General features: G+C 46.2%; 1 protein-coding gene across 1 annotated transcript; it reads right to left on the minus strand.

Moving 5' to 3' along the window:
- Positions 1 to 11774: 11774 nt before the first annotated feature.
- On the minus strand, positions 11775 to 21911 carry LOC141109913 (uncharacterized). Its single transcript, XM_073601166.1, has 3 exons — positions 21353 to 21911; positions 19323 to 21113; positions 11775 to 11906 (listed from the first exon to the last, which is right to left on the minus strand). The coding sequence occupies exons 1-3, from the start codon at positions 21797 to 21799 to the stop codon at positions 11775 to 11777; spliced, it is 2370 nt and encodes a 789-aa protein (XP_073457267.1). The 5' UTR covers positions 21800 to 21911.
- Between the last annotated feature and the right edge of the window lie 4364 nt (positions 21912 to 26275).

Here is a 26275-nt window from a genome sequence, read left to right on the forward strand (position 1 = left end):
TGGTTGCTCCTTAGTAAGTACGGTCTGCCGGGTGGTTTTGTCGATTGGTTAAAAGTCTTGTATGAGGGGGCAGAGAGCTTTCCTCTTGTTAATGGTTGGGTTGGGCAGTCCTTTGGGGTTGGCTCCGGGGTGCGCCAGGGTTGTCCCCTGAGTCCCCTGCTCTATGTGTTTGCAATCGACCCCTTCATCAGGAGGCTAGAGAGCGGCATGTTGTGTGGGGTGCCAGTGGGGCTTCCGGGTGAGCCGCCTTTGAGGGTTGTTGCCTATGCGGACGATGTGTCCGTGATTGTCACTGGGGCGGATGAAGCAGAGGAGGTGGTCTCTCTGACATCACGGTATTCTGAAGCATCAGGCTCCAAGATCAATCAGGAAAAGACTGAAGTTTTCTGGATGGGAAAGGAAGGTGAGGGGTTTGATCTCCCGGACACCTTTCCAGTGCCCCAGGAAAGAATTAAGATTTTAGGCATTGAATTTGGACCTGGCGATTATGGCCTCAAAAACTGGGAAGGCAGACTGGAAATTGCCAATACTAAGGTGGTCAGCTGGAAGAGATGGAAGTTATCTATGAGGGAAAGGGTTGATCTGATTAAGACTTACCTGATTCCGATCTTCTTGTATGTCAGCTTTGTCTGCATCTTGCCAGTGTCTCTCTATGCTAGGGTCAGTAGTGTGTTCTTCCAGATGTTGTGGGGGAACAGACTGAACCCCATCAAGAGGAATGTCACCTATCTATCCAGGAGGGAGGGTGGCTTAGGTATGGTCAACCCAGTTCTTTTCTTTTCACTGCTTTTTCTCAAGTTTAATATTGGTAATATGCTTGCAGTGGAACCTCCTGGATGGGCAGGCATATTTAGATCTTGGTTTAGGCCTTTTCTACGACTTTGGGAAGAAGGTGGCCAAGTGAAGAATCTCAGGGGTCATCGTGGTCAGCTACCAGCCTATGTCGCTCCGTGCCTGAAGTTACTACGGCAGTGGCGATTGTCGGCTGAAGATCTCAGATCGGTTCCGAGGAAAGTCCTTATGAGCCGAGTCTTGAGCGAAGTCTTTCATGACCCACTGGCCTTAAGGGATTGCCCAGGCCCAGTTTTGAGGGCAGGGTTAAGACTTATTAATTTGGACAGAGTACCCCCTAAATTCAGGGATCTGGCCTGGTTGTGCTTCCATGGGAGACTCTATGTTAGGGGCAATTTGAAATTCCGCAGTGGGGTGGATCGTAGCTGTCCTCGGGAGGAGTGTGCAGGTGAAGAGGAGACTATGGACCATTTTCTGCTTCATTGCCCTTTTAACATAGAGGTGTACAAACAGGTGGGGCGGGCCCTCGGTGTTCCTTTCCTCTCCAGGCTGGGTTATGCTGAGTGGGTGTACGGAGCATTCAATACTGGTGGGGTTTTTTGTTTAGATACACTTTTTCTAGTTAGCCTAGTAGTCCGTTATTTCACTTGGAACGCACGGTGTCAGGTCTGCATTCGGCGTAAAATCCTTCCTGTTCAGGTGGTGGTGTATGACATTCTGCATGAGGTGGAGAAGATTCGGGTGCTTGAGAGAGACAAGCAGAGTCAGGGGGCTTGGTTGAAGGCGTGGAGGGGTTTCAAGCCTCCCTGACTGCCAGGAGTCTCTTTCCCGGGTGTGGCTGTCTGTCTCTTATCACCCTAGATTACTATTTTTTTTTGGATTAATTTTTGATAAATGGCTGCGTACATAGGTGATGGGTTGTGCCTCTTAGGCCCTCTCTGCTGCTTTATGTAAATAATTTTGGTAGTGGATTATGTATATATTGTATATATTCTGAACATGGATGTGTATTCCTTGGATTTCTGTTGAAGTTTTGTACTATGGTTTTGTTTTTTACTTTTGTATAAAATTGGTTGCTTGATTCTTTTAATAAAAGATCAATAGTGCCTCCATTGATGGTGTCAGTGGGAGGAATAGTGCCTCCATTGTTGGTGTCAGTGGGAGGAATAGTGCCTCTTGGTATCAGTAGGAGGAATGCCCCATTGTTGGCGTAAGTGGCAGGAATAATGCCTCAAGGGTCGGATAAAGGCAAGCAGAGGGCTGCAGTTTAAAAACTACTGCACCAGACTATAGGGATTGCAATAGGCTTATAACAGGTCAAATTCAGGTGCTTACCCTACTCTCATTAAAACAAAAAAAAAAAAAAAAAAAATGTACGTATAACTAAAGGTAAAACTTTGGATGGCGAAGGATTAGAACCCCTGTCAGGTTTTATTTCTGCGCGTGCCCCCGTTAGGGAGATTCCCCCTCTCTATTCGCCCTGTTTACTGTTATCATTGAAAGTGAAAGCAAAAGAGAATCCCAAATTTTGGGTTTACCCCAGAAAAGTAATAGAGGGGAAATCTTCCAATGGGGGCACTAGTTCTGGTGACCTGGGGGGTCCCCATGGAATTCCCTTAATTTGCAGGGGATTCCTCTCACTTTCTGTTTGGCTATGGGACAGGAAGTGAAGGGAAATCTCCGCAATGGGAGACAGATGGTGACAAAAATTTGATAAAAAACCTTGCTCTATCCAAAATGGGAAAAAAAAAAAAAAAAGTTTTGCCTATAGTTGTACTTTAATGATGTATGAATACAGAGCTGCAATCATTTGTGCATACCTCCCAACATTTTGAGATGGGAATGAGGGACACCTACTAGCAAATTTATGTAGGCATAGGACACGCCCCCTGCCACACCCCCTTAAAGGAGAATTAACCAAAAAAAAAAAGGTTAATTAAATCCACAAGGGCTTTTTTTTTACCACTACTGTTCCTTTATACTGGCTTTAAAAATGTACAAATGAAGTAATTTAGAAATTGGATGAAAAGTTTAGCACTGGGAAATATATACAACTATATAGATCAGAGCAAAATGAGGGACAAATGAGGAGGAATGAGGGACAGAGGGACATTGCTCCAAATCAGGGACAGTCCCTCAAAATCAGAGACAGTTGGTAACTATGATTTTGTGTATTTTATATCCGCCTGGAGTTCAGCTTTAGATGATCATTTCCAGAATCCTTATTTGCTCCTGATTATGACGTGTCTCCGTGGTCAGGTTATTATAATACGTTTCTCTCTCATTTCTTACTCACTGATAATGGCCGCTCTCCAACCGCGGTACAGAATCAGAGGTGACCAGAGCCTATTACAGGCGAAGCCATTGATCCATTGTTGGAGGGGTATTCCTCTATTATAGTCCACGCTTCTCCCCCCATCATCCACCTCCGCTATCAAATAATTGTTTCCGATCTCAATTCTCTATAATAACTTATTTCCTATTTGTAGCGGGTTTCAATGACGCAAGACAGTTTTCATTTGTGAGGAGAGGCCGCGCCGTTTCATAATTCATGACAAAAGACATTTATATTCAAATAGTGACGGATTGTGTCATCCGTCCAAATTAGATTCTTTTCACTCTGCAATGACAGTGATAGGGATGGGAGCCGTGAGTGAGGTGCAGAGGTGGAAAGCATCACTCCTTCATAGAAATGACTCTGCCGCTAGCCTGGGAAGAGAGTCAGGGATCGATTGGAAGCGGAACGGTGCCCCCTCCACACAGGAGACGCGTTCCAAAAATGGAAGATGATGGACATCTTACTGGTTGCTGAAGACAACAACGGATTAGGCATGCCTCCCAACTGTCCCGGGTTTTGCGGGACTGTCCCTGATTTGGAACAAAGTCCCTCTGTGCCTCTGTCTCTCCTCATTTGTCCCTCATTTTGGTCTGATCTATATAGTTGTATATAAAATGCACTTTTTATCTTTCAAAAAGTGTTTCCCCAGTGCTAAACCTTTCATCCCAATTCTAAATTGCTGCATTTGTATATTTTAAAAGCCATTATACAGGAAAAGTAGTGGTAATATAAAGCACTTGCGGGTTTAACTAATCATTTTTTTGTATAATTCTCCCTAAAGGGGCGTGGTGGTGGTGGTGGGGGGGTGTCCTGTGCCCTCATACTTTTGCTAATAAGTCTCCTTTGTTCCCATCTCAAAAAGTCGGGCGGTATGAGATTGGGAGCAAAAGAACCGACAACAGGCTCGGCTAAACTGGTGCCAAAAATTAGAGGAGTCAGAGAGCTGGAGTGAGTAAAGCAAACCATAGACTATACAATTTTCTTTCCTTCCACCCCGGATTGCAGGAAAGAAAACCGCTCGATTCCCTCATCAACATACACTATATTACCAAAAGTATTGGGACACCTGCCTTTACACGCACATGAACTTTAATGACATCCCAGTCTTAGTCCGTAGGGTTCAATATTGAGTTGGCTCTGCCCTTTGCAGCTATAACAGCTTCAACTCTTCTGGGAAGGCCGTCCACAAGGTTTAGGAGTGTGTCTATGGGAATGTTTGACCATTCTTCCAGAAGCGCATTTGTGAGGTCAGGCACTGATGTTGGACGAGAAGGCCTGGCTCGCAGTCTCTGCTCGAATTCATCCCAAAGGTGTTCTATCAGGTTGAGGTCAGGCCAATCAAGCTCCTGCAGCTCAAACTTGCTCATCCATGTCTTTATGGACTTTGCTTTGTGCACTGGTCCAAATCATTTGGTGGAGGGGAGATTATGGTGTGGGGTTGATTTTCAGGGGTTGGGCTTGGCCCCTTAGTTCCAGTGAAGGGAACTCTTAAGGCGTCAGCACACCAAGACATTTTGGACAATTTCATGTTCCCAACTTTGTGGGAACAGTTTGGGGACGGCCCCTTCCTGTTCCAATATGACTGCGCACCAGTGCACAAAGCAAGGTCCATAAAGACATGGATGAGTGTGTTTGGGGTGGAGGAACTGGACCGGCCTGCACATCAACCCGATAGAACACCTTTGGGATGAATTAGAGTGGAGACTGTGAGCCAGGCCTTCTCATCCAACATCAGTGCCTGACCTCACAAATACGCTTCTGGAAGAATGGTCAAATATTCCCATAGACACACTCCTAAACCTTGTGGACGGCCTTCCCAGAAGGGTTGAAGCTGTTATAGCTGCAAAGGGTGGGCCAACTGAATATTGAACCCTTTGGACTAAGACTGGGATGCCATTGAAGTTCATGTAAAGGCAGGCGTCCCAATATTTTTGGTAATATAGTGTATTTATCAGTTTGCATTGAGTAAAAGTGATGATTGCCTTGGTCTTGCTTTCTACACCTCCACACAGAACCGCTAGTGTCACCAGTCAGTTCAGATGTATGGCGCCCATAGGAAATAAAGGCATGCTTGTAAATGAAGCAGAATCACTGACACCGAGGGAGGGAGCGCGCTCTGTTTGTACTGTATGTGGGAAGCGAGTATTATAACAGTGACTCACGTCTGTTACTGACAATGCAGACATACATCACAGTGCAATGATCCTATTGTAGCTGCCCCATTCTGATCGCTGCAGAATGTCTAAACTTTCATACGTTTGCTATTAATGACATCACTCTTTCATAACCCTGTCACCTATGAAGACGGCGGTGACGCCAGCCTGTGCGCTATGCTTTGAAACCGCAATCTGATTGGCTGTTAGGAGTTACCGCTCCCTCCACCCCAACACGACTCTACAAAGACTGTCATGTATTTTTAGCCCTTATTCACACGGGTCTCCTTCTGTATTATATAAGCAGATGAAATTGATGTGGGAAGCAAAACAAACTTTATACTTCCCAAATCAAACATGCGTTCAGAATATCAAATCTGCCCCGGGGTGCAGCTACACCGAACGCACCTCAATGCAAGGAAATAGACAACGTCCACCGTATCCAATGCCTGGACAAGACCATCCAGCGCCCAGGGCAAAAATTCCAAACTGCCCCCCCCTTCCCTTAGGGTTAGGGTCAGGGCCAGTGGCAGCTGGTGGGTTTTTCTTTTGGGGGGGCGGCAAACAACCCCCCCCAGAGCATCTATCAGAGCGGCACTACCACCCCCCCAGCCCGGGTGGCCGGTGGTCAGGCACTTACACAATCTAGGTGGCGGGCTGTGGTGTCCTCCAGTACGGTCCACCCGCTGTGCGTGTGGCGGGGTGTGGGCAGCAGCTCCGGTGTCCACATCTCCAGCAGCTTCCTCCGCTGTGTGTGTCAGAAACCATGAAATCAGGCCGAGACAGAAGTACAGTTAAATCACACTTGTTTAATAATATAAGTAAAAAGAACAAACGTAGTCAAAACATAGCCAGAGATCAGGAACCGGAACGGATAGTCAGCCAAGCCAGAAGTAAGGGATCAATGTAGTGGAACAGCAAGCAGGATCTGGAGCCAGCAGGGATGTCAGCAAAGCAAGTCTTGAACAGGATTGCAGGAGATAGTCTCTGTGATGTTGACCAAGGCGAAGGCAGAGATCCTCTGGACTGCTTAAGTAGGCAGGACTGACGAGCAGGATATCATCAACAGCTGAGTAACTGTGGAGAGATGGGAGCTGGCAATTAGCCGACAGCTGAGCGGCCAGCTCAGAGAAGGAAGGGCTGAGCCCAGCCCTGATAGTATGTCTCCTCTCTCTTCTGCCGAAACGCGATAGGCATCCAATAGGATCGCCTGACTCTTTGGTAAATCAGCAAACAGGTCTCACGACCTGCCTCCTGATTGGCGAGGAGGAACATTAGTGTGAAAAAAGCGAAAATTAATTCGCTATCGTCACACAACTGGGTGGGCTCGGAGCGCAGTGCTCTGTGCCTCGAGCCCACCCTTTTTTTAAGCCTATTAGAGCCTCTGGCTCTAATCACGTGCTTAAAAAAAAAACACCCACCTCGCAAAGGAATCCATAGTCCAGCGCCCTGATGTGTAGATCAGGGGGCAGGACGCATGGATGGGGGGGCGGCACCCATGCGATCTCTATGGAAGGGCCGCCACTGGTCTGGGCGCTCACATCCCTGCAATAAACCATTGTACCCAGGGCAACCGTCCCTCCTTCCCACCCTTTGTCCCGCCCTGACCATATCTATTACAGTGGTGGTCAATAGCTTACCCTCCAAGCTGATTGGTTCATTTGTTGGTATTGAACGTTTATTTTCAATCAATTCATGAACCAGCCGCACCTTTGTAAAGCATTCATGAGTGTCATCTAGATCGGGGGTCTTCAAACTTTCCGGACTAAGGGTCAGTTTACTGCCCTTCAGACATTAGGGGGGCCAGACTGTGATCAGTGGGAGTAGAAAATGCCCGAGTGCCAGTGGGGTTAACAATCCCTCGGGCTTGGTGGTCAGTAAGAGTAAAATAATTTACATAGCACATAGGGCCTTAAGGTAAGTAAGAGGAGGAATAGTACCCTATCATTAGTGTCACTGGGAAGAATAGTTCCCCATCATCGGTGTCAGTGGGAAGAATACACTATATTGTCAAAAGTATTGGTACGCCTGTCTTTACACGCACATGAACTTTAATGGCATCCCAGTCTTAGTCCGTAGGGTTCAATATTGAGTTGGCCCACCCTTTGCAGCTATAACAGCTTCAACTCTTCTGGGAAGGCTGTCCACAAGGTTTAGGAGTGTGTCTATGGGAATGTTTGACCATTCTTCCAGAAGCGCATTTGTGAGGTCAGGCACTGATGTTGGATGAGAAGGCCTGGTTCACAGTCTCTGCACTAATTCATCCCAAAGGTGATCTATCGGGTTAAGGTCAGGACTCTGTGCAGGCCAGTCAAGTTCCTCCACCCCAAACTCGCTCACCCATGTCTTTATGGACCTTGCTTTGTGGACTGGTGAGCTGTCATGTTGGAACAGGAAGGGGCCGTCCCCAAACTGTTCCCACAAAGTTGGGAGCATGAAATTGTCCTTCACTGGAACTAAGGGGCCAAGCCCAACCCCTCAAAAACAACCCCCGCACTATAACCCCCCCCACCACCACCACCAAATGATTTGGAGGCACAAGCTGCAAGACTTTACTGCTGGTTTGCCTTAGTGGAGATGGCGGCAGCACCCGATAATCGATTGAAAAATTGGCTCGGGTGAAGACACCGCTGAGTTCCTGGACAGGTGAGTGTTCTAATGTTAAAAGTCAGCAGCTACAGTATTTGCAGCTGCTGACTATTACTTTTTTCTGTAAGAGCCTAGAGCTCATCATAAATGCATTGCATTAAAGTAAAAAACCTTTCTGTCTTTAGAAACACTTTTTTTTCCCCTTTAATTTCCTTCATTTTACTGTTGTCAATTGTCTGGTTTGTAAAATTCTTTCTGTAAATATTATTTTTCTTTGATTAAAACAATATTTAAAAATTGTTTAGCATCTTTAATTTATTGCCTCTTTGAAGATTGCAATCGGATTTCTTTTAAAAAGGTCAGGATTGCCGCAGCATGTGCTATGAATGAGGCGTGTTTCTGTTAAAACACATTGTGATGATGTGTGTAAACGGTTAACTGGAAAGTTAACCTGCTCCAGTGTCGATCGGACAGATGGGAATGCGGTGATCGACCCCCCCCCCCCCCCCTTCCCCCGCTGGAGATGGATCAGAGGCCTTACCTTAGGAGGCAGGGGGAAGGAAGAGCCGGGCCGTTGCTTTTCATCCCGGCCGAAGAGGTGTGTCCTGAGACCCCATTGGTCCCGAGACCTGATTGGTCCCAGCACAGAACCCTGGGGCACCCCACTTCTCATCCCCTGACCATTCTGAGTACTCCCTATTTATCACCACCCTCTGAACTCGCCCTTGTAGCCAGTTTTCAATCCATGTACTCTCCCTGTGGTCCATGCTGACAGACCTTACTTTGTACAGTAAACATTTATGGGGAACTGTATTAAATGCTTTTGAAAAATCCAGATACACCACATTTATCTAGATGGCAGCTCACTTCCTCATAGAAGGTTAATAGATTGGTTTGGCAATACAATTCTTCATGAATCCATGCTGATTACTGCTAATGATATCGTTTTCATTACTAAAATCTTGTATATAGTCCCTTATCATCCCCTCCAAGAGCTTGCATACTATTGATGTTAGGCTAACTGGTCTGTAATTCTCAGGGATGTATTTTGTCCCTTTTTTAAATATTAGTGCTACATTGGCTTTTCTCCAATCAGCTGTTACCATTCTAGCCAGTAGACTGTCAGTAAAAATTAGGAACAATGGTCTGGCAATTACTTGACTGAGTTCCCTAAGTACCCTCAGGTGCAAGCCATCTGGTCCCGGTGATTTATTAAATTGAAGTTGAGTTTCCCAAGTCTAATTCTAATTCTGTCCTCTGTTAACCATGGAGGTGCTTCCTGTGACGTGTCATGAGGATAAACACTGCAGTTTTGGTTACTGAAGCCCCCCAATTCACTCGTGAAGACTGAGGAGAAGAATAAATTCAATACCTTTGCCATCTCCCCATCCTTTGTAACCAGATGTCCTTCCTCATTCTTTATGGGGCCAATATGGCCTGTCCTTTCTTTTTTACTGTTTGTATACTTAAAGAATTCCTTGGGATTTTTTTTGCTGTCCTCCACTATGTGTCTTTCGTGTTCTATCTTAAACGGGTTGTAAAGGCAATTTAAAAAAAAATAAAAAATAACAAATATGTTATACTTACCTCCACTGTGCAGCTAGTTTTGCACAGAGTGGCCCCGAACCTAGTCTTCTGGGGTCCCTCGGTGGCTGTCTCAGCTCCTCCCCACAAGAGCTAATCACCTTCATGAGAGCTCTCTCGCATGGCGGTTAGTTCTTACGGATGTGCTCCCGTGATACAGCCGGCGGCTATAGCCACTCACTGTATCACTCGGCCCCGCCCCCTGGCGCACCGCTTCATTGGATGTGATTGACAGCAGCGCAAGCCAATGGCTGCGCTGCTTTCAATCTAACCACTCTAGCCAATCAACGGCCAGGCTGAGCGGCGAAGAGGACATCGGGGGAGAGCGCAGCAGGTGAACGGGCTCAGGTAAGTAAAAAAGCAGTATTGTCGGATGTTTTTTCACCTTTTTTTCATAGGATGCATTAAGGTGAAAAAACGCAAACCTGCCCCTTTAACCACCCTAATTGCACCCTTACATTTCTTGTTGCATTCTTTGTAAAGTCTGATTGCTGATGATGATCCCGCAGCCTTGTAATTTTTGAAGGCCTTCTCCTTTGCTTTTATGTGCATTTTTACATTGGAATTAAGCCATCCAGGACTTTTGTTCACTCTTTTAAATTTATTTCCCAATGGGATGCACTGGTTAATGCTATTATCTAATATGCTCTTAAAGCAAACTCCTCCGTGTTCTTTGTTCCTAAGATTTTATCCCAATTTATGCCTTCTAGCAAAGGTTCATAGTTTAGGGAAGTTGGCTCTTTTTAAATTCAGTGTCTTTGTGTTCCCCTTGTGTTTCCTATTTGTGTGATTTATACTGAAGCCAATTGACCTGTGATCGACGTTTCCTAAATTGCCCCGTATTTCCACATCCGTGATCAGGTCTGTATTGTTGGTAATAATCAATAGATCTAGTAACCCCTTGTTTCTAGTTGGTGCGTCTACCATCTGACCCATGAAATTGTCCTGCAAGACATTTAGGAACTGGCGATCCTTAGACGAATGTGCGGTTCCTTCCACCCAGCCTATGTCTGGATAGTTAAAATCCCCCATTATAATGACACTTCCCTTTCTTGCCACTAATCCAAATTGTGATAGGAGGTCCGCCTCACCCTCCTCCCTCAGGTTAGGGGGCCTACAGCATATTCCCAGTATTATTTTCCCCTTAGTTTCCTCCCTTTGGAGCTCTACCCATAAGGATTCCACCTCCTCCCTAGCTCCCTTATTGATGTCATCTTTCACCTTCACTTGTACATTATTCTTGATATATAGGCATACCCCTCCCCCTTTTTTACCCTCTCTATCCCTGCGATAAAGGGAATACCCTTAAATGGTTGCCAGCCAATCATGAGAGCTGTTGAACCAGGTCTCTGTAATTCCCACAAAATTGAAATCCTCCTTGTTCAACAGTATCTCTAGTTCACCCATCTTGTCCGCCAGGCTCCTGGCATTGGTGAACATGCCACGTAGTCTAGACCGGTCACATACTATACTCTTATTGGGTATCGTATAGGACCAATAGGATGTTGTGTAGTTCGATGTATATTGTTCATTTTCAGAATGTAAAATGCTATTGTATTATGCAGGTAACGTCAAATAAAGAAAATAAAAAAAGTAAGGTTAACAAGTTTTAATTATTATATAACTGTGTCATTCTGGGTCTTTTGCCGCGTACACACAATCAGACATTCCGACAACAAAATCCATGGGATTTTTTTTCCAAAGGATGTTGGCTCAAACTTGTCTTGCATGCACACGGTCACACAAATGTTGTCGGAAATTCCGATGGTCAGGAACGCGGTGACGTACAACACGTACGACGAGCCGAGAAAAATGAAAGTTCAATAGCCAGTGCGGCTCTTCTGCTTGATTCCGAGCATGCGTGGAATTTTGTGCGTCGGAATTGTGTACAGACGATGGGAATTTACGACGGATTTTGTTGTCGGAAAATTTGAGAACCAGCTCTCAAATTTTTGTTGACCGAAATTCCGACAGCAAACGTCCGATGGAGCCTACACACGGTCGGAATTTCCGACAACAACCTCACATCGAACATTTGTTGTCGGAAATTCTGACCGTGTGTACGCGGCGTTTGTATAGCCCGGGATTCAGTTTAACATGAGTCTGAAGCATTTTTTTTTTTTTTTTTTTAGAAACCATGGTATGGGTTTTACCGGCAGTCCTGTAAAGATACCATTGGATGTGTAAGGTGGTGTAATCACTGCATTGCTTCATAACAAAAAATAAAAAGAATCATTTGGCTAAATAATTTCAATACGTACAAATAATATTCTGTACATAGATCCAGTGATTGATTAAAGCTGCCCACCATGCTTGTTCTAACATGACCTTTTGTCTTCCATTCGGATGCAGTGTTGGGAACTATTAATGAGGGCACCAGGCTGCTTTCCATTATACAACTCATCCAAACGCTCCGTAAAAAGGAAACATTTGTTTAATTTGTTCAACAACTGTTTGCCGGAAGTGGACACAATGTGAGCATACTATAATATACAGTGCCTTGAAAAAGTATTCATACCCCTCAACATTTTCCACATTTTGTCATATTACAACTAAAAACGTAAATGTATTTTATTGGGATTGTATGTGATAGACCAACACAAAGTGTCAGATAATTGTGAAGTGGAAGGAAAATGATAAATGGTTTTCAACATTTTTTACAAATAAATATGTGAAAAGTGTGGAGGGCATTTGTATGGCGCCCCCCTGAGTCAATACTTTGTAGAACCGCCTTTCTCTGCAATTACAGCTGCAAGTCTTTTTGGGGATGTCTCTACCAGCTTTGCACATCTAGAGAGGGACATTTTTGCCCATTCTTCTTTGCAAAAGAGCTCAAGCTCTGTCAGATTGGACGGAGAGCGTCTGTGATCAGCAGATTCTCAATGTGATTTAGGTCTGGACTGTGACTGGGCCATTCTAACACATGAATATGCTTTGATCTAAACCATTCCATTGTAGCTCTGGCTGTATGTTTAGGGTCGTTGTCCTGCTCGAAGGTGAACCTCCACCCCAGTCTCAAGTCTTTTGCAGACTCTAACAGATTTTCTTCTAAGATTGTCCTGTATTTGTCTCCATCCATCTTCCCATCAACTCTGACCAGCTTCCCTGTCCCTGCTGAAGAAAAGCATCCCCACAACATTATGCTGCCACCACCATGTTTCATGGTGGGGATGGTGTGTTCAGGGTGATGTGCAGTGTTTGTTTTCCGGCACACACAGTGTTTTGCTTTTAGGTCAAAAAGTTCAATTTTGGTCTCATCTGACCAGATCACCTTCTTCCACATGTTTGCTGTGTCCCCCACATAGCTTCTCACAAACTGCAAACAGGACTTCTTATGACTTTCTTTCACCAATGTCTTTCTTCTTGTCACTCTTCCATAAAGACCAGATTTGTGGAGAACACGACTAATAGTTGTCCTGTGGACAGATTCTCCCACCTGAGCTGTGGATCTCTGCAGCTCCTCCAGAGTTACCATGGGCCTCTTGGCTCCTTCTCTGATTAATGCTCTCCTTGCTTGGCCTGTCCTTTAAGCTGGACGTCAGTGGTGGATGCTCAAACAGGGGCTAAGGGGCGCCGCCCCCCTAATCCATGCGCCCGACCCCTAATCTCCATACAGGGCGCCAGACGCATGGATTTCATTTTTTTTTTTTAAGCACATGATTAGAGCCTGAGGCTCTAATTGGCTTCAAAAAGGGTGGGCTCCGGGTGCAGACTACTGCGCCCAGTTGTGTGACATTAGCAAATCAATATTCGCTAATGCCTTCCTGCTCCTCCTCCCGGCCAATAAGGAAGGGGGTCCTGAGACACAATTGGCCGGGAGTCCTAAGGGGGGTCCTGAGACACAATTGGGCCACCCCCCAAAAAAAATTGAGCACCAGCCGCCACTGGTGGGCGGCCATGTCTTGGTAGGTTTGCAGTTGTACCATACTCTTTCCATTTTCAGATGATGGATTGAATAGAGCTCCGTGAGATGTTCAAAGCTTGGGAGATTTTTTTTAATAACCTAACCCTGCTTTATACTTCTCCACAACTTTATCCCTGACCTGTCTGGTGTGTTCCTTGGCCTTCATGAGGGCTTCACAGAACAGCTGTATTTATACTGAGATTAAATTACACACAGGTGGACTCTATTTATTAATTAGGTGACTTCTGAAGGCAATTGGTTCCACTAGATTTTAGTTAGGGGTATCAGAGTAAAGGGGGCTGAATACAAATGTACGCCACACTTTTCACATATTTATTTGGAAAAAAATTGGAAAACCATTTATCATTTTCCTTCCACTTCACAATTATGTGCCATTTTCTGTAATCTCTGTACAGTGGAGCCCCACTCTACAGTAAGTGCAGTATTAGAAGAAAATCATACACGTTTATTAAAACAATTAGCAACTCACATGTACAGTGGGAGGTAGTACAGAGCTTATCAGACCCCCCATGGGTCGGAGGGATTATGGCACAGAGGGAGATGTGTAATCCAACGGCACCCGCTTAGATGGAAAGGTCGGCTAAAGGTGCATGATGTGCCGGGAAGCTCCAGGGTCCCACAGCCACAGGATGCCGAACACTGGCAGCCAAGACTAACGTCAATGCTGAAGACAGAACACAGAGGCGTGGTGCCCAGCCATGTGGGGGACACAGCAGACATCTGGAAGAAGGTGATCTGGTCAGATAAGACTAAAATGTAATTTTTTGGCCTAACAGCAAAACGCTATGTGTGGTGGAAAACTAACACTGCACATCACCCTGAACACACCATCCCCACTGTAAAACATGGTGGTGGCAGCATCATGTGGTGGGGATGCTTTTCTTTTGCAGGGACAGGGAAGCTGGTCAGAGTTGATGGGAAGATAAATTGGAGCCAAATACAGGGCAATCTTAGAGGAAAACCTGTTAGTGCCAGTTCACACAGGGGCGGCTTAAAAGTTGTCCAACTCTGAAGCCGCCCCGTACAGCTCGACTTGCAAAATGACTTCTGTATAGAATGCAAGCCGCTCCAAAGTAGCCCCAGAGTAGTACAGGAACCTTTTTCTAAGTCGGAGCAACTTGAGTCTCTCCTATTAGAACAGTTCCATTGCAAAGCATGGAGCTCAACTTGTCAGGTGGCTAAGTCGCCTGACACGTCGCCCCTGTGTTAACTGGCAGTTAGAGTCTGCAAAAGACTTGGGACTGGGGCGGAGGTTCACCTTCCAGCAGGACAACGACCCGAAACATACAGCCAGAGCTACAATGGAATGGTTTAGATCAAAGCATATTCATGTGTTAGAATGGCCCAGTCACAGTCCAGACCTAAATCACATTGAGAATCTGTGGCAAGACTGGAATATTGCTGTTTACAGACGCTCTCCATCCAATCTGACAGAGCTTGAGATATTTTGCAAAGAAGAATGGGCAAAAATGTCCCTCTCTAGATGAGCAAAGCTGGTAGAGACATCCCCAAAAAGACTTGCAGCTGTAATTGAACAGAACAGAACAGAAAGAACAAATGACTCCCTGAGGAGTAAGATGCTAAGGTAGTATGCAGGAGAATCTTCAATTAATCACAAATCACTGGAAAATTGTGCAATTTTACAAGACTGATTGCTATTACATGCTACTTGGGAAACATCTCCCTACAGAGCAGTCCTTTGCTTGCCTTTCTCTGGCCCTTGGGACACTATTCCTCCCACTGACACCAATGAAAGGCTCTATTTCTCCCACTGACACCAATGATGGGGCACTATTCCTTCCACTGACACCAACGATGGGACACTATTCCTCCCACTGACACCAATGATGGGGCACTATTCCTTCCACTGACACCAATGAAGGGGCACTATTCCTTCCACTGACACCAACGATGGGACACTATTCCTCCCACTGACACCAATGATGGGGCACTATTCCTCCCACTGAATCCAATGAAGGGCTCTATTGATCTTTTATTAAAAAGAATCAAGCAACCAATTTTATACAAAAGTAAAAAAACAAAACCAAAGTACAAAACTTCAACATAAATCCAAGGAATACACATCCATGTTCAGAATATATACAATATATATATAATCCACTACCAAAACTATTTACATAAAGCAGCAGAGAGGGCCCAAGAGGCACAACCCATCACCTATGTACGCAGCCATTTATCAAAAAATAAATCCAAATAATAATAATCTAGGGTGATAAGAGACAGACAGCCACACCCGGGAAAGAGACTCCTGGCAGTCAGGGAGGCTTGAAACCCCTCCACGCCTTCAACCAAGCCCCCTGACTCCGCTTGTCTCTCTCAAGTACCCGAATCTTCTCCACCTCATGCAGAATGTCATACACCACCACCTGAACAGGAAGGATTTTACGCCGAATGCAGACCTGACACCGTGCGTTCCAAGTGAAATAACGGACTACTAGGCTAACTAGAAAAAGTGTATCTAAACAAAAAAGCCCACCAGTATTGAATGCTCCATACACCCACTCAGCATAACCCAGCCTGGAGAGGAAAGGGACACCGAGGGCCCGCCCCACCTGTTTGTACACTTCTATGTTAAAGGGGCAATGAAGCAGAAAATGGTCCATAGTCTCCTCCTCACCTGCACACTCCTCCCGGGGACAGCTACGATCCACCCCACTGCGGAATTTCAAATTGCCCCTAACATAGAGCCTCCCATGGAAGCACAACCAGGCCAGATCCCTAAATTTAGGGGGTACTCTGTCCAAATTAATAAGTCTTAACCCTGCCCTCAAAACTGGGCCTGGGCAATCCCTTAAGGCCAGTGGGTCATGAAAGACTTCGCTCAAGACTCGACTCATAAGGACTTTCCTCGGAACCGATCTGAGATCTTCAGCCGACAATCGCCACTGCCGTAGTAACTTCAGGCACGGAGCGACATAGGCTGGTAGCTGACCACGATGACCCCTGAGATTCTTCACTTGGCCACCCTCTTCCCAAAGTCGCAGAAAAGGCCTAAACCAAGATCTAAAGATGCCTACCCATCCAGGAGGTTCCACTGCAAGCATATTACCAATGTTAAACTTGAGAAAAAGCAGTGAAAAGAAAAGAACTGGGTTGACCATACCTAAGCCACCCTCCCTCCTGGATAGATAGGTGACATTCCTCTTGATGGGGTTCAGTCTGTTCCCCCACAACATCTGGAAGAACACACTACTGACCCTAGCATAGAGAGACACTGGCAAGATGCAGACAAAGCTGACATACAAGAAGATCGGAATCAGGTAAGTCTTAATCAGATCAACCCTTTCCCTCATAGATAACTTCCATCTCTTCCAGCTGACCACCTTAGTATTGGCAATTTCCAGTCTGCCTTCCCAGTTTTTGAGGCCATAATCACCAGGTCCAAATTCAATGCCTAGAATCTTAATTCTTTCCTGGGGCACTGGAAAGGTGTCCGGGAGATCAAAACCCTCACCTTCCTTTCCCATCCAGAAAACTTCAGTCTTTTCCTGATTGATCTTGGAGCCTGATGCTTCAGAATACCGTGATGTCAGAGAGACCACCTCCTCTGCTTCATCCGCCCCAGTGACAATCACGGACACATCGTCCGCATAGGCAACAACCCTCAAAGGCGGCTCACCTGGGAGCCCCACTGGCACCCCACACAACATGCCGCTCTCTAGCCTCCTGATGAAGGGGTCGATTGCAAACACATAGAGCAAGGGACTCAGGGGACAACCCTGGCGCACCCCGGAGCCAACCTCAAAGGACTGCCCAACCCAACCATTAACAAGAGGAAAGCTTTCTGCCCCCTTATACAAGACTTTTAACCAATTGACAAAACCACCCGGCAGACCGTACTTACTAAGGAGCAACCACAGGTACTCATGGTTAACACGATCAAAAGCCTTTGCCTGATCCAATGTCAGCAAATACTTTCCCCAGCCTGCAGCCCTGCACCGCTCCAAGGCCTCCCGGACAGCTAAAACTGCTGTGAAGGTGCACCTACCCTGGACCGAACAGTGCTGATGGCGAGAAAGCAAAGACTCTGCTACTGACGATAGGCGCCAGAAAATGATCTTTGCCAGTATCTTTCTATCGACATTAAGAAGGCTGATGGGGCGCCAATTCTCAATCATCGAAGGATCTTTACCCTTTGAAAGAAGAATCACAGCTGAGTGCCTCATGGAAGAGGGAAGTACCCCCTCAGCAAGGCAACTGTTAAAAACCTCTACCAAATGTGGGGCCAGAATAGACTTAAAAGCTTTGTAAAACTCAGCCGTCAAGCCATCCGGTCCAGGTGACTTTTTGATGGCAAGCTGTTCAATTGCCCTTATCACCTCTTCAACTGTGATCTCCTCTGTCAAATTCATCAATGGGACATCTTCATCATTTAGACCTGGAGTAGAGTCCAAAAAGCTTTCCATCTTGTCACGGTCAAGCTCTTTCCTCCCAAGAAGGTCAGCATAAAAGGACCTCACGACCTCCAGAATCCCTGACCTGGACTTTGTCAAGGAACCTGTACTGTCCTTAAGGCCAACGACCGTTTTAACAGCTACACCTTGTTTGCAGTTCTGGTAAGGGTCAGGCGAGTGGTACTTCCCATAGTCCCTCTCCAGAACCAAAGAGGCATGCCGGTCATATTGACACTTCCTGAGAAGGAGTTTCACTTCGGAGATTGCCCCAGGATCTCCTCCTCTCGAGACAAGAATATCCAGCTTCCTCCGTAAACGTTGGTAGGTCATGTATTTATTAAACTGCTTTCTATTGGCTAGGCCCCTGAAGAATCCAGCAATCCTCTTTTTGGTCAACTCCCACCACTCAGCCTTGCTGCTACAAAAGTCCAGGATGGTCACCTGTGCCTGAAAGAATTCCTCAAAGGATTGTCTAACATGTTCTTCCTTGAGTAGAGTCGAATTCAATCTCCAGATGCCCTTGCCCCTCTGAGGGGCGTCTGAAGCATTCAGGACCACAGATAGCATACAGTGATCAGAGAACTCTACTGCCTGCACCACTGGGGGTGAGAAAGCAGAGGTCTCCTTCAAAAAAAACCTATCTATTCTACTCTGACTATTACCTCGATGAAAGGTGAACCCAGTGTCATCCGGGAGGTGCTTAATGTGCACATCCACAAGACCAGCATCCCTAACCATACTATTTAAAAAAACGCTATCATATCCCAGCCTGTCCTTGAAGTCCTTCCTGTCCTTGGGCCTAGTTACTGTATTAAAGTCACCTCCAAAGACCACTTGCCGGGATGTAAAAAGAAATGGCTTGATCCTTGTAAAAAGGCATTTCCTGTCCCACTTTGTGTGCGGTCCATAAACATTAATTAGGCGCAGGTCCTGCCCTCCCACAAGGACGTCTAAGACCATACATCTCCCAATCTCCACCTCAATAACCCGCCGGACAGTTACCATGCCGGTTTTAAACAACACCGCCACACCGCCGTAAGGCTCGGCCGCAAGAGACCAGTAAGATGGACCATACCTCCACTCTCTCTTGGCCATATGAATATCTGCCAAGGAGGTGAGCCTAGTCTCTTGCAAAAATAAAATTTCAGCATCTAATTGGCTGAACAAAAAGAAGGCCATAGAACGAGCTCTTACTGACTTAATGCTGGCGACATTTATTGTCACCACTTTTAACGGAGGGGGAACCGCCATTTGGGTTATTGGGTGGTTTGCTTCTTAGCTCCCCTCTGCTGCTCATCACCAGAAGCCTCTCTCTTTCTTGAGGCCGCCTCAAACTCCATTTCGGAATCAGAACTTCGCTCCGAAGAAGCTCCAGATGAAGAGATATCCCAATTAGAGGACCTATACCGGTTGGAGACAGGCACTGGAGCCTGTTCTGTCCTCACCACCTGCTTCTTCCGCTTCCCAACCTTCCTTCTCTCCTCCAGGTGCTGCAGGTCAGCTTCAGAGATGCCCTCATCTCTTACTTTTTTCTGTGAAGTCTTTACAGAAGACTTCTTTACAGAGGAAGAAGCAACCTTTTTAGTACCCACTACTACTGCTGGTGGGGGGGGTGCTCCCTTTGAATCAGACTTAGGAGGGGTAGACTCCTGGGGGGTAACTGACTCAGGGGGCACAGACTTGGAAGGTTCTGACACAAGAGGAGAGGGTACAGTAGGCTGGGGGGAGACAGATACAGATACAGAAGGAATACTTACAGACACATGAGGGGTGGCCACAGGAACTGGAGAGGGATCCTGAGCAGGACCAGGGGAGACGGTCACCGCAGAGGAGGATGGTACACCAGGGGCCTCACCCTCCATCCTGTCCAGCCTTGACATGTCATCAATTACCTCCTTCTCCATATTGTGCCAGGCTTCAGGACACCTGCTGTAGGGGTGGCCAAGGCGCAGGCACAGGTTGCACCTGATCATCTCGGTGCAGTCCTTAGCCATATGACCCTGACCCCGACACACTGAACATATCAAGGCTGAACAGGAAGAGCTCAAATGCCCCTTTTCTCCACAGCGGTGACACAGCTTCGGCTGACCAGGGTAGAAAATAGTCATCCTATCCCTCCCTATAAAAGCTGAGGAGGGCAGGTGACGGACAACATTCCCATCCCTGGCCAACCTGACTGTAACCGACCAACCCCCAGTCCAGATGTTACGCTCATCAAGGATTTTACTGGGCTTAGTCAAAACCTCACCATAGTTCCTTAACCAGACCTCTAGGTCCCGAGCAGGAACACTCTCATTAGTGAGTATGATGGTTATCTTTTTCACCGTTGACCTTTGCGAAACCGCAACTGGGGCCAGACCTTCCCATTCAGGTCTTGACCTGCACCGAGCCTCATATCGCTCCCAGAACAGGTCAAGACCCTCTGGCCTGGTGAAACTAATGGTATAATCCCGTGTCCCAGCTACATGTATTAGAGCATACAGGTCATTTGCCCCAAAACCCATCTCTAAAATCAAATCCACCACTGCACGCCGTGCTGGAGGGATCGCACCACCTTCCCATTTGAGAATTACCACATTTCTTCTCGGACCCCCAGCAGAAGCCAGAGACCCAAGACCAGATCCCGGGGTGCCCAAAGTGGTAGGCTGCAGGGGGAAACCCCGCTTGGGGGCGGAGCTACCAGGAGCAGAGCGTACCACCTGAGCAAATGTGGGTTTATCAGGGCCAAGGCCCCACACTGAAGTTACAGCAGTCTGTACGTTACTATTATTATTCACTACTTGAACGGAGTTGGTAGGACTGTCCATCACACTTGTACTGGGACCATTGTTCATCACACTTGTACTGGGATGATTTTTATCAGTCACACAAATATCCACATTCTTATCAGGAATAGTCACAGTTTCTGCTGCAATGCCAGCTGTCTCCTGAAGCTGTGCTGTAGAGTCTTCAGCAGGTTTGGGGCAAACAGCTTCAGATTCAGCTAAATGGGGGTTAATTGGCTCTGCTGAATGTTGCAGTTCATCTGCAGGAATGTCATTTTTTAAATGCAAACTTTCCTGTACTGCAGCATCAGCAGGCACAGCATTGCTACACATAGGACTAGCAGCCTGATTGTCACTGGGCACATTGTCAGTATCAGTCACAAAAACTGTTTTATGCACCACATGGGGCTTGACGGGCTTTACCTTGTCAGGCACATTATCTGTTATGTCCTCCTCATGGAACACCAGCTGATCACCCCGCAAAGGAGACTCCATTGCCTGGATTACCTTGAGCATGCCTCCTGAGTCCTGGGAAGGCATGGGGCTGCTTACCTCTGATGAAGAAGGGTAACCTTCGAAACGCGTTAGCCAGCAGTAGTCCGTATGCCTCCTTCCTGGGACCTGGAAAACTGCTACCACTGGAATAATTGCCTCTGTGCGATTACTATGCGATTGTTCTCTTCGACCTTTGTGAGTAGTTTTTTTCTTGTTTTTAATTAAATAAACCTGTCAAGGATAATGCACTAGGCTGGTGCGCTCTCTTTTTTCTTTTTTTCTTCTTGGCTGCTTACCTCTACCTGAGGGGGCAGGGGGTCAGAACTGGGGGTCTCCTCCTCCACCTCCATCTTTGTCATCCTCGCAAACCTTTTATCATTGTAAAACTTTTCCTTAAATGGCCCATCTCTTCCTTCCATGATGGACACAATGGTCTCCTGATGTTCAACCCGGACCTTGGCCAGTTGGATCTCCGGATCCATGGACCCTCGTTTCTGGCTATGTAAGCCCTCACGCTGCCTTCTCAGGCGCTTCAGCTCCGCTCTCAGTTTATAGAGCTTGTCTCTTTCTCTATTCAGGGCTTTAATCCCGGCCACCACTCGCTCCTGAATTGCCTCTGAGCCTTCATCCTTACCAGGGGCAGAAAGATCACAAGCCATGGTTTGTACAGAGGAAGGCATGTCAACCGACGGCCCAGGAGATGGCTGGGAGCTTCCAGCAGGAGAGGCCCTGCTGGCCTCCATGGCTTCCCCAGAAAGGGGCCAGGAGAGCTGGGATAGATTTCCTCACCAGTCCCCTCTCACACGGATCTGCAGCAGCTCCAGAGACAGCCTCCTCCTGACACACCTGTGCTCCAATGATGGGTGGGGCACTATTCCTCCCACTGACACCAACAATGGGACACAATTCCTCCCACTGACACCAATGAAAGGCTCTATTTCTCCCACTGACACCAATGATGGGGCACTATTCCTCCCACTGACACCAATGATGGGGCACTATTCCTCCCACTGACAGCTACAATGAGGCACTATTCCTCCCACTGACACAAATGAAGGGCTCTATTCCTCCCACTGACACCAATGAAAAGCTCTATTCCTCCCACTGACACCAACAATGGGACACTATTCCTCCCACTGACACCAATGATGGGGCACTATTCCTCCCACTGACACCAACAATGAGGCACTATTCCTCCCACTGACACTAATGATGGGTCACTATTTTCTGAACACCAAAAATAGGGCATTGTTCAATCCCACTGACACCAGAACACTTTCTTCTCATGCTGGCCACAGCGTCTTAAAGGGGTTGTAAACCTTCGTGTTTTTTCACCTTAATGCCATTGGCTCTTGCTGCTGCCAATCAAATCCAATGACGCCGGCGCCGGTGTGTATGGGGGGGGGGGGGGGGAGGGGGCGGTGCTGAGTCATACATTCTGCGTCTATGGATGCCGAATGCGGGACTCGGGAGCGTGCCCGCAAGATAACACCCTCGGGGAAGCGCTTCTCCTAGGGGGTTATCTGATGAGGGGAGGAGCTGCAAGGGCCGCTGGGGGACCCCAGAAGACGAGGATCGGGGCCACTCTGTGCAAAACAAGCTGCGCAGTGGAGGTAAGTATGACATGTTTGTTATTTGAAAAAAAAAACGAACACTTACAATCACTTTAAGGGCAGTAAACAGGCCCTTTATTTAGGAAGTTTGGAGACCCCCGCTATAGCGTCTGACACACAAGTAATATGCAGCAACAATCAGTCTCACACGATCTCTACAAGATGCTACTACATTCTACATTTGTAGCCACCTTCATAGGGAGCCCCTTGTTCCATCTCCTTAGCGATCCATTACTAGTGCCTATTAATCATTCGTGATTCAAGCACAACAGAGCCGTGTATTCCCAGCTTTGCAGACTGACATCGCTGTTGGGAAACTCCCCATAAATCTGTTAATGGTTCTCAGCACAACTTTCTAAGACCGGCATTCCAACCATATTCCAGACAAACCGGGAAAACCAGTCCCAGCTAATCGGGAGGGAACATAGTACTGGCACTGCTCTCTTGTTATGCTGCCAAAGGCAATTTATACTGAGATATGTAAATGCAAGAACAGCCACCTCTGGCTTCAGTGATGGCTGCACAGGGGCCTAAAGATATACACTATATTACCAAAAGTATTGGGACGCCTGCTTTTACACGCACATGAACTTTAATGGCATCCCAGTCTTAGTCCGTAGGGTTCAATATTGAGTTGGCCCACCCTTTGCAGCTATAACAGCTTCAACTCTTCTGGGAAGGCCGTCCACAGGGTTTAGGAGTGTGTCTATGGGGATGTTTGACCATTCTTCCAGAAGAGCATTTGTGAGGTCAGGCACTGATGTTAGATGAGAAGCTCGCAGTCTCCCCTCTAATTCATCTCAAAGGCGTTCTGTTGGGTTGAGGTCAGGACTCTGTGAAGGCCAGTCAAGTTCCTCCGCCCCAAACTCGCTCATCCATGTCTTTATGGACCTTGCATTTTTACATGTAAACAAGGCAGATTGCCGTTCTTTCAGGAGGGAAGGCACGGATCCTGTGTCTCTGCAAAGTAGGGGCAAGGATTCATGTCTTCCCTTAGTTTAAAAGCACCTTCCACGCAGTACACAAACACTGGATAGGCACACAATTGACCCTTTGATCACTCCTGATGTTAACCCCTTCCCTGCCAGTGTCATTAGTACAGTGACAGTGCATATTTTTAGCACTGATCACAGTATTAGTGTCACTGGTTCCCACAAAATGTCAGTTAGTGTGCGATTGTCCACCACAATATTGCAGTCCCGCTATAAGTGGCTGATTGCCATTACTAGTAAAAAAAAAAAACACGAAATAAATAAATAAATAATAATAAAAATATCCCGTAGTTTGTAGACGCTATATCTTTTGCACAAACCAATCAATATACGCTTATTCCGTTTTTTTTTTTTTTTTACCACATATTGGCCTAAATTTATAAAGAAATTAGATTTATTACTTTTTTTTATTGTATATATTTTATAGCAGAAAGTAAAAAAATATTGTTTTTTTTTCAAAATTGTCATTTTTTTTTTGTTTATAGCGCAAAAAATAAAAACTGCAGAGGTGATCAAATACCACCAAAATAAAGCTCTATTTGTGGGGAAAAAAACACATACATTTTATTTGGGTACAGTGTTGCATGTCCGCACAATTGTCTGTTAAAATAACGCAGTGCCGTATCGCAAAAAATGGCCTGGTCATAAAGGGGGGGGGGGTAACTCTTCCGGAGGTCAAGTGGTTAAGGTATTAATGTTGGTGTAAATAATCTGATTCCTGGGCAGGCGGCTTCTACACCCCAGAGGATCTCCATGGTCTCTTTGGCTTGTAGTGCAATGTAAGAAGGGTTGAAATTCAAGCGCCACGCCACTGCTAATGCCGCGTACACACGACCGGACTTTCAGCAGAAAAGGTCCGACTGAATCATTCCATCGGACATTCCAATCCTGTGTGGGCTTCATCTGACTTTTATTTTCGAAAATTCTGACGGACCTAGAAATAGAACATGTTTCAAATCTTTCCGACGGAATCAGTTCCTATCGGGAAAATCGTTCGTCTGTATGCTATTCCGACGGACCAAAAACAAGGCAAGGGCAGCTATTGGCTACTGGCTATGAACTTCCTTTTTTTAGTCCCGTCGTACGTCATCACTTTCTAAACGATCGGACTTTGGTGTGATCGTGTGTAGGCAAGTCCGTTTCAGTGGAACTCCGTCAAAAAAACCATCAGGGTTTATCCTGACGGAAAAAACGGTTGTGTGTACGTGGCATAAGAGGTCCAGATACAACGTTATTCCATTACAGGTCAGAGGTACAAATCAAGAAATAGCCAATGCGTTCCATCAACTCTGACCAGCTTTTCCCTGTACCTGCTGCAGAAAAGCAACTCCACAACATGATGCTGCCACCACCATGTTTCACAGTGGGGATGGTGTGTTCAGGGTGATGTGCAGTTTTAGTTTTCCGCCAGCAAGCTTTCCCTTGCTTTTAGGCCAAAAAGTTCAATTTTGGTCTCATCTGACCAGAGCACCTTCTTCCACATGTTTGCTGTGTCCCCCACATGGCTTCTCGCAAACTGCAAACAGGACTTCTTATGACTTTCTTTCACCAATGTCTTTCTTCTTGTCACTCTTCCATAAAGGCCAGATTTGTGGAGAACACGACTAATAGTTGTCCTGTGGACAGATTCTCCCACCTGAGCTGTGGATCTCTGCAGCTCCTCCAGAGTTACCATGGACCTCTTGGCTGCTTCTCTGATGAACGATCTCCTTGCCCGGCCGGTCAGTTTAGGTGGACGGCCATGTCTTGGTAGGTTTGCAGTTGTGCCATACTCTTCCCATTTTCGGATGATGGATTGAACAGAGCTCCGTGAGATGTTCAAAGCTTGGGATATTTTTTTATAACCTTCTCCAAAACTTTTTCCCTGACCTGTCTGGTGTGTTCCTTGGCCTGCATGATGCTGTTTGTTCAGTAAGGCTCTCTAACAAACCACTGAGGGCTTCACAGAACAGCTGTATTTATACTGAGAATAAATTACACACAGGTGGACTCTACTTATTAGGTGACTTCTGATTGGTTCCACTAGATTTTAGTTAGGGGTATCAGAGTAAAGGGGGGCTGAATACAAATGCCCCCCACACTTTTCACATATTTATTTGTAAAAAAATGTTGAAAACCATTTATCATTTTCCTTCCACTTCACAATTATGTGCCACTTTGTGTCGGTCTATCAGATAAAATCCCAATAAAATACATTTAGGTTTTTGGTTATAACATGACAAAATGAGGAAAATGTCAAGGGGGTATGAATACTTTTTCAAGGCACTGTATGTATGTTCTAAAGATTGGAGCCCTTTTTGTTTTTCTTCACTTTTGAAATAAAAGATTTAAAAAAACAAAACCAAAAAACTCATTCATTGATACTGGAGGGAAGAAGGCTCTTGGTAGATAGAAATGATAGTCATGACATATCTGCCACGTCAAAGCTCTCAGAGTTATTCAGGAGACCTCCTCTATTGTTTTTTTTTAATAACTCTGCCCCAGTAAAATCGCTATAAAAACGTGACGCAGGATTCAGGAAGAAAGGTGTCGATGACCCCCCCCCCCCAGTGATCTGTTTACTCGCTTCCTCCGAATTTCTGAATGGGAATATCTGCGAAAACTGCCGTCCTTC

Source organism: Aquarana catesbeiana, linkage group LG10 (genome assembly GCF_042186555.1).
Source record: "Aquarana catesbeiana isolate 2022-GZ linkage group LG10, ASM4218655v1, whole genome shotgun sequence".
In the NCBI taxonomy this organism is placed as follows: Eukaryota; Metazoa; Chordata; class Amphibia; order Anura; family Ranidae; genus Aquarana; species Aquarana catesbeiana.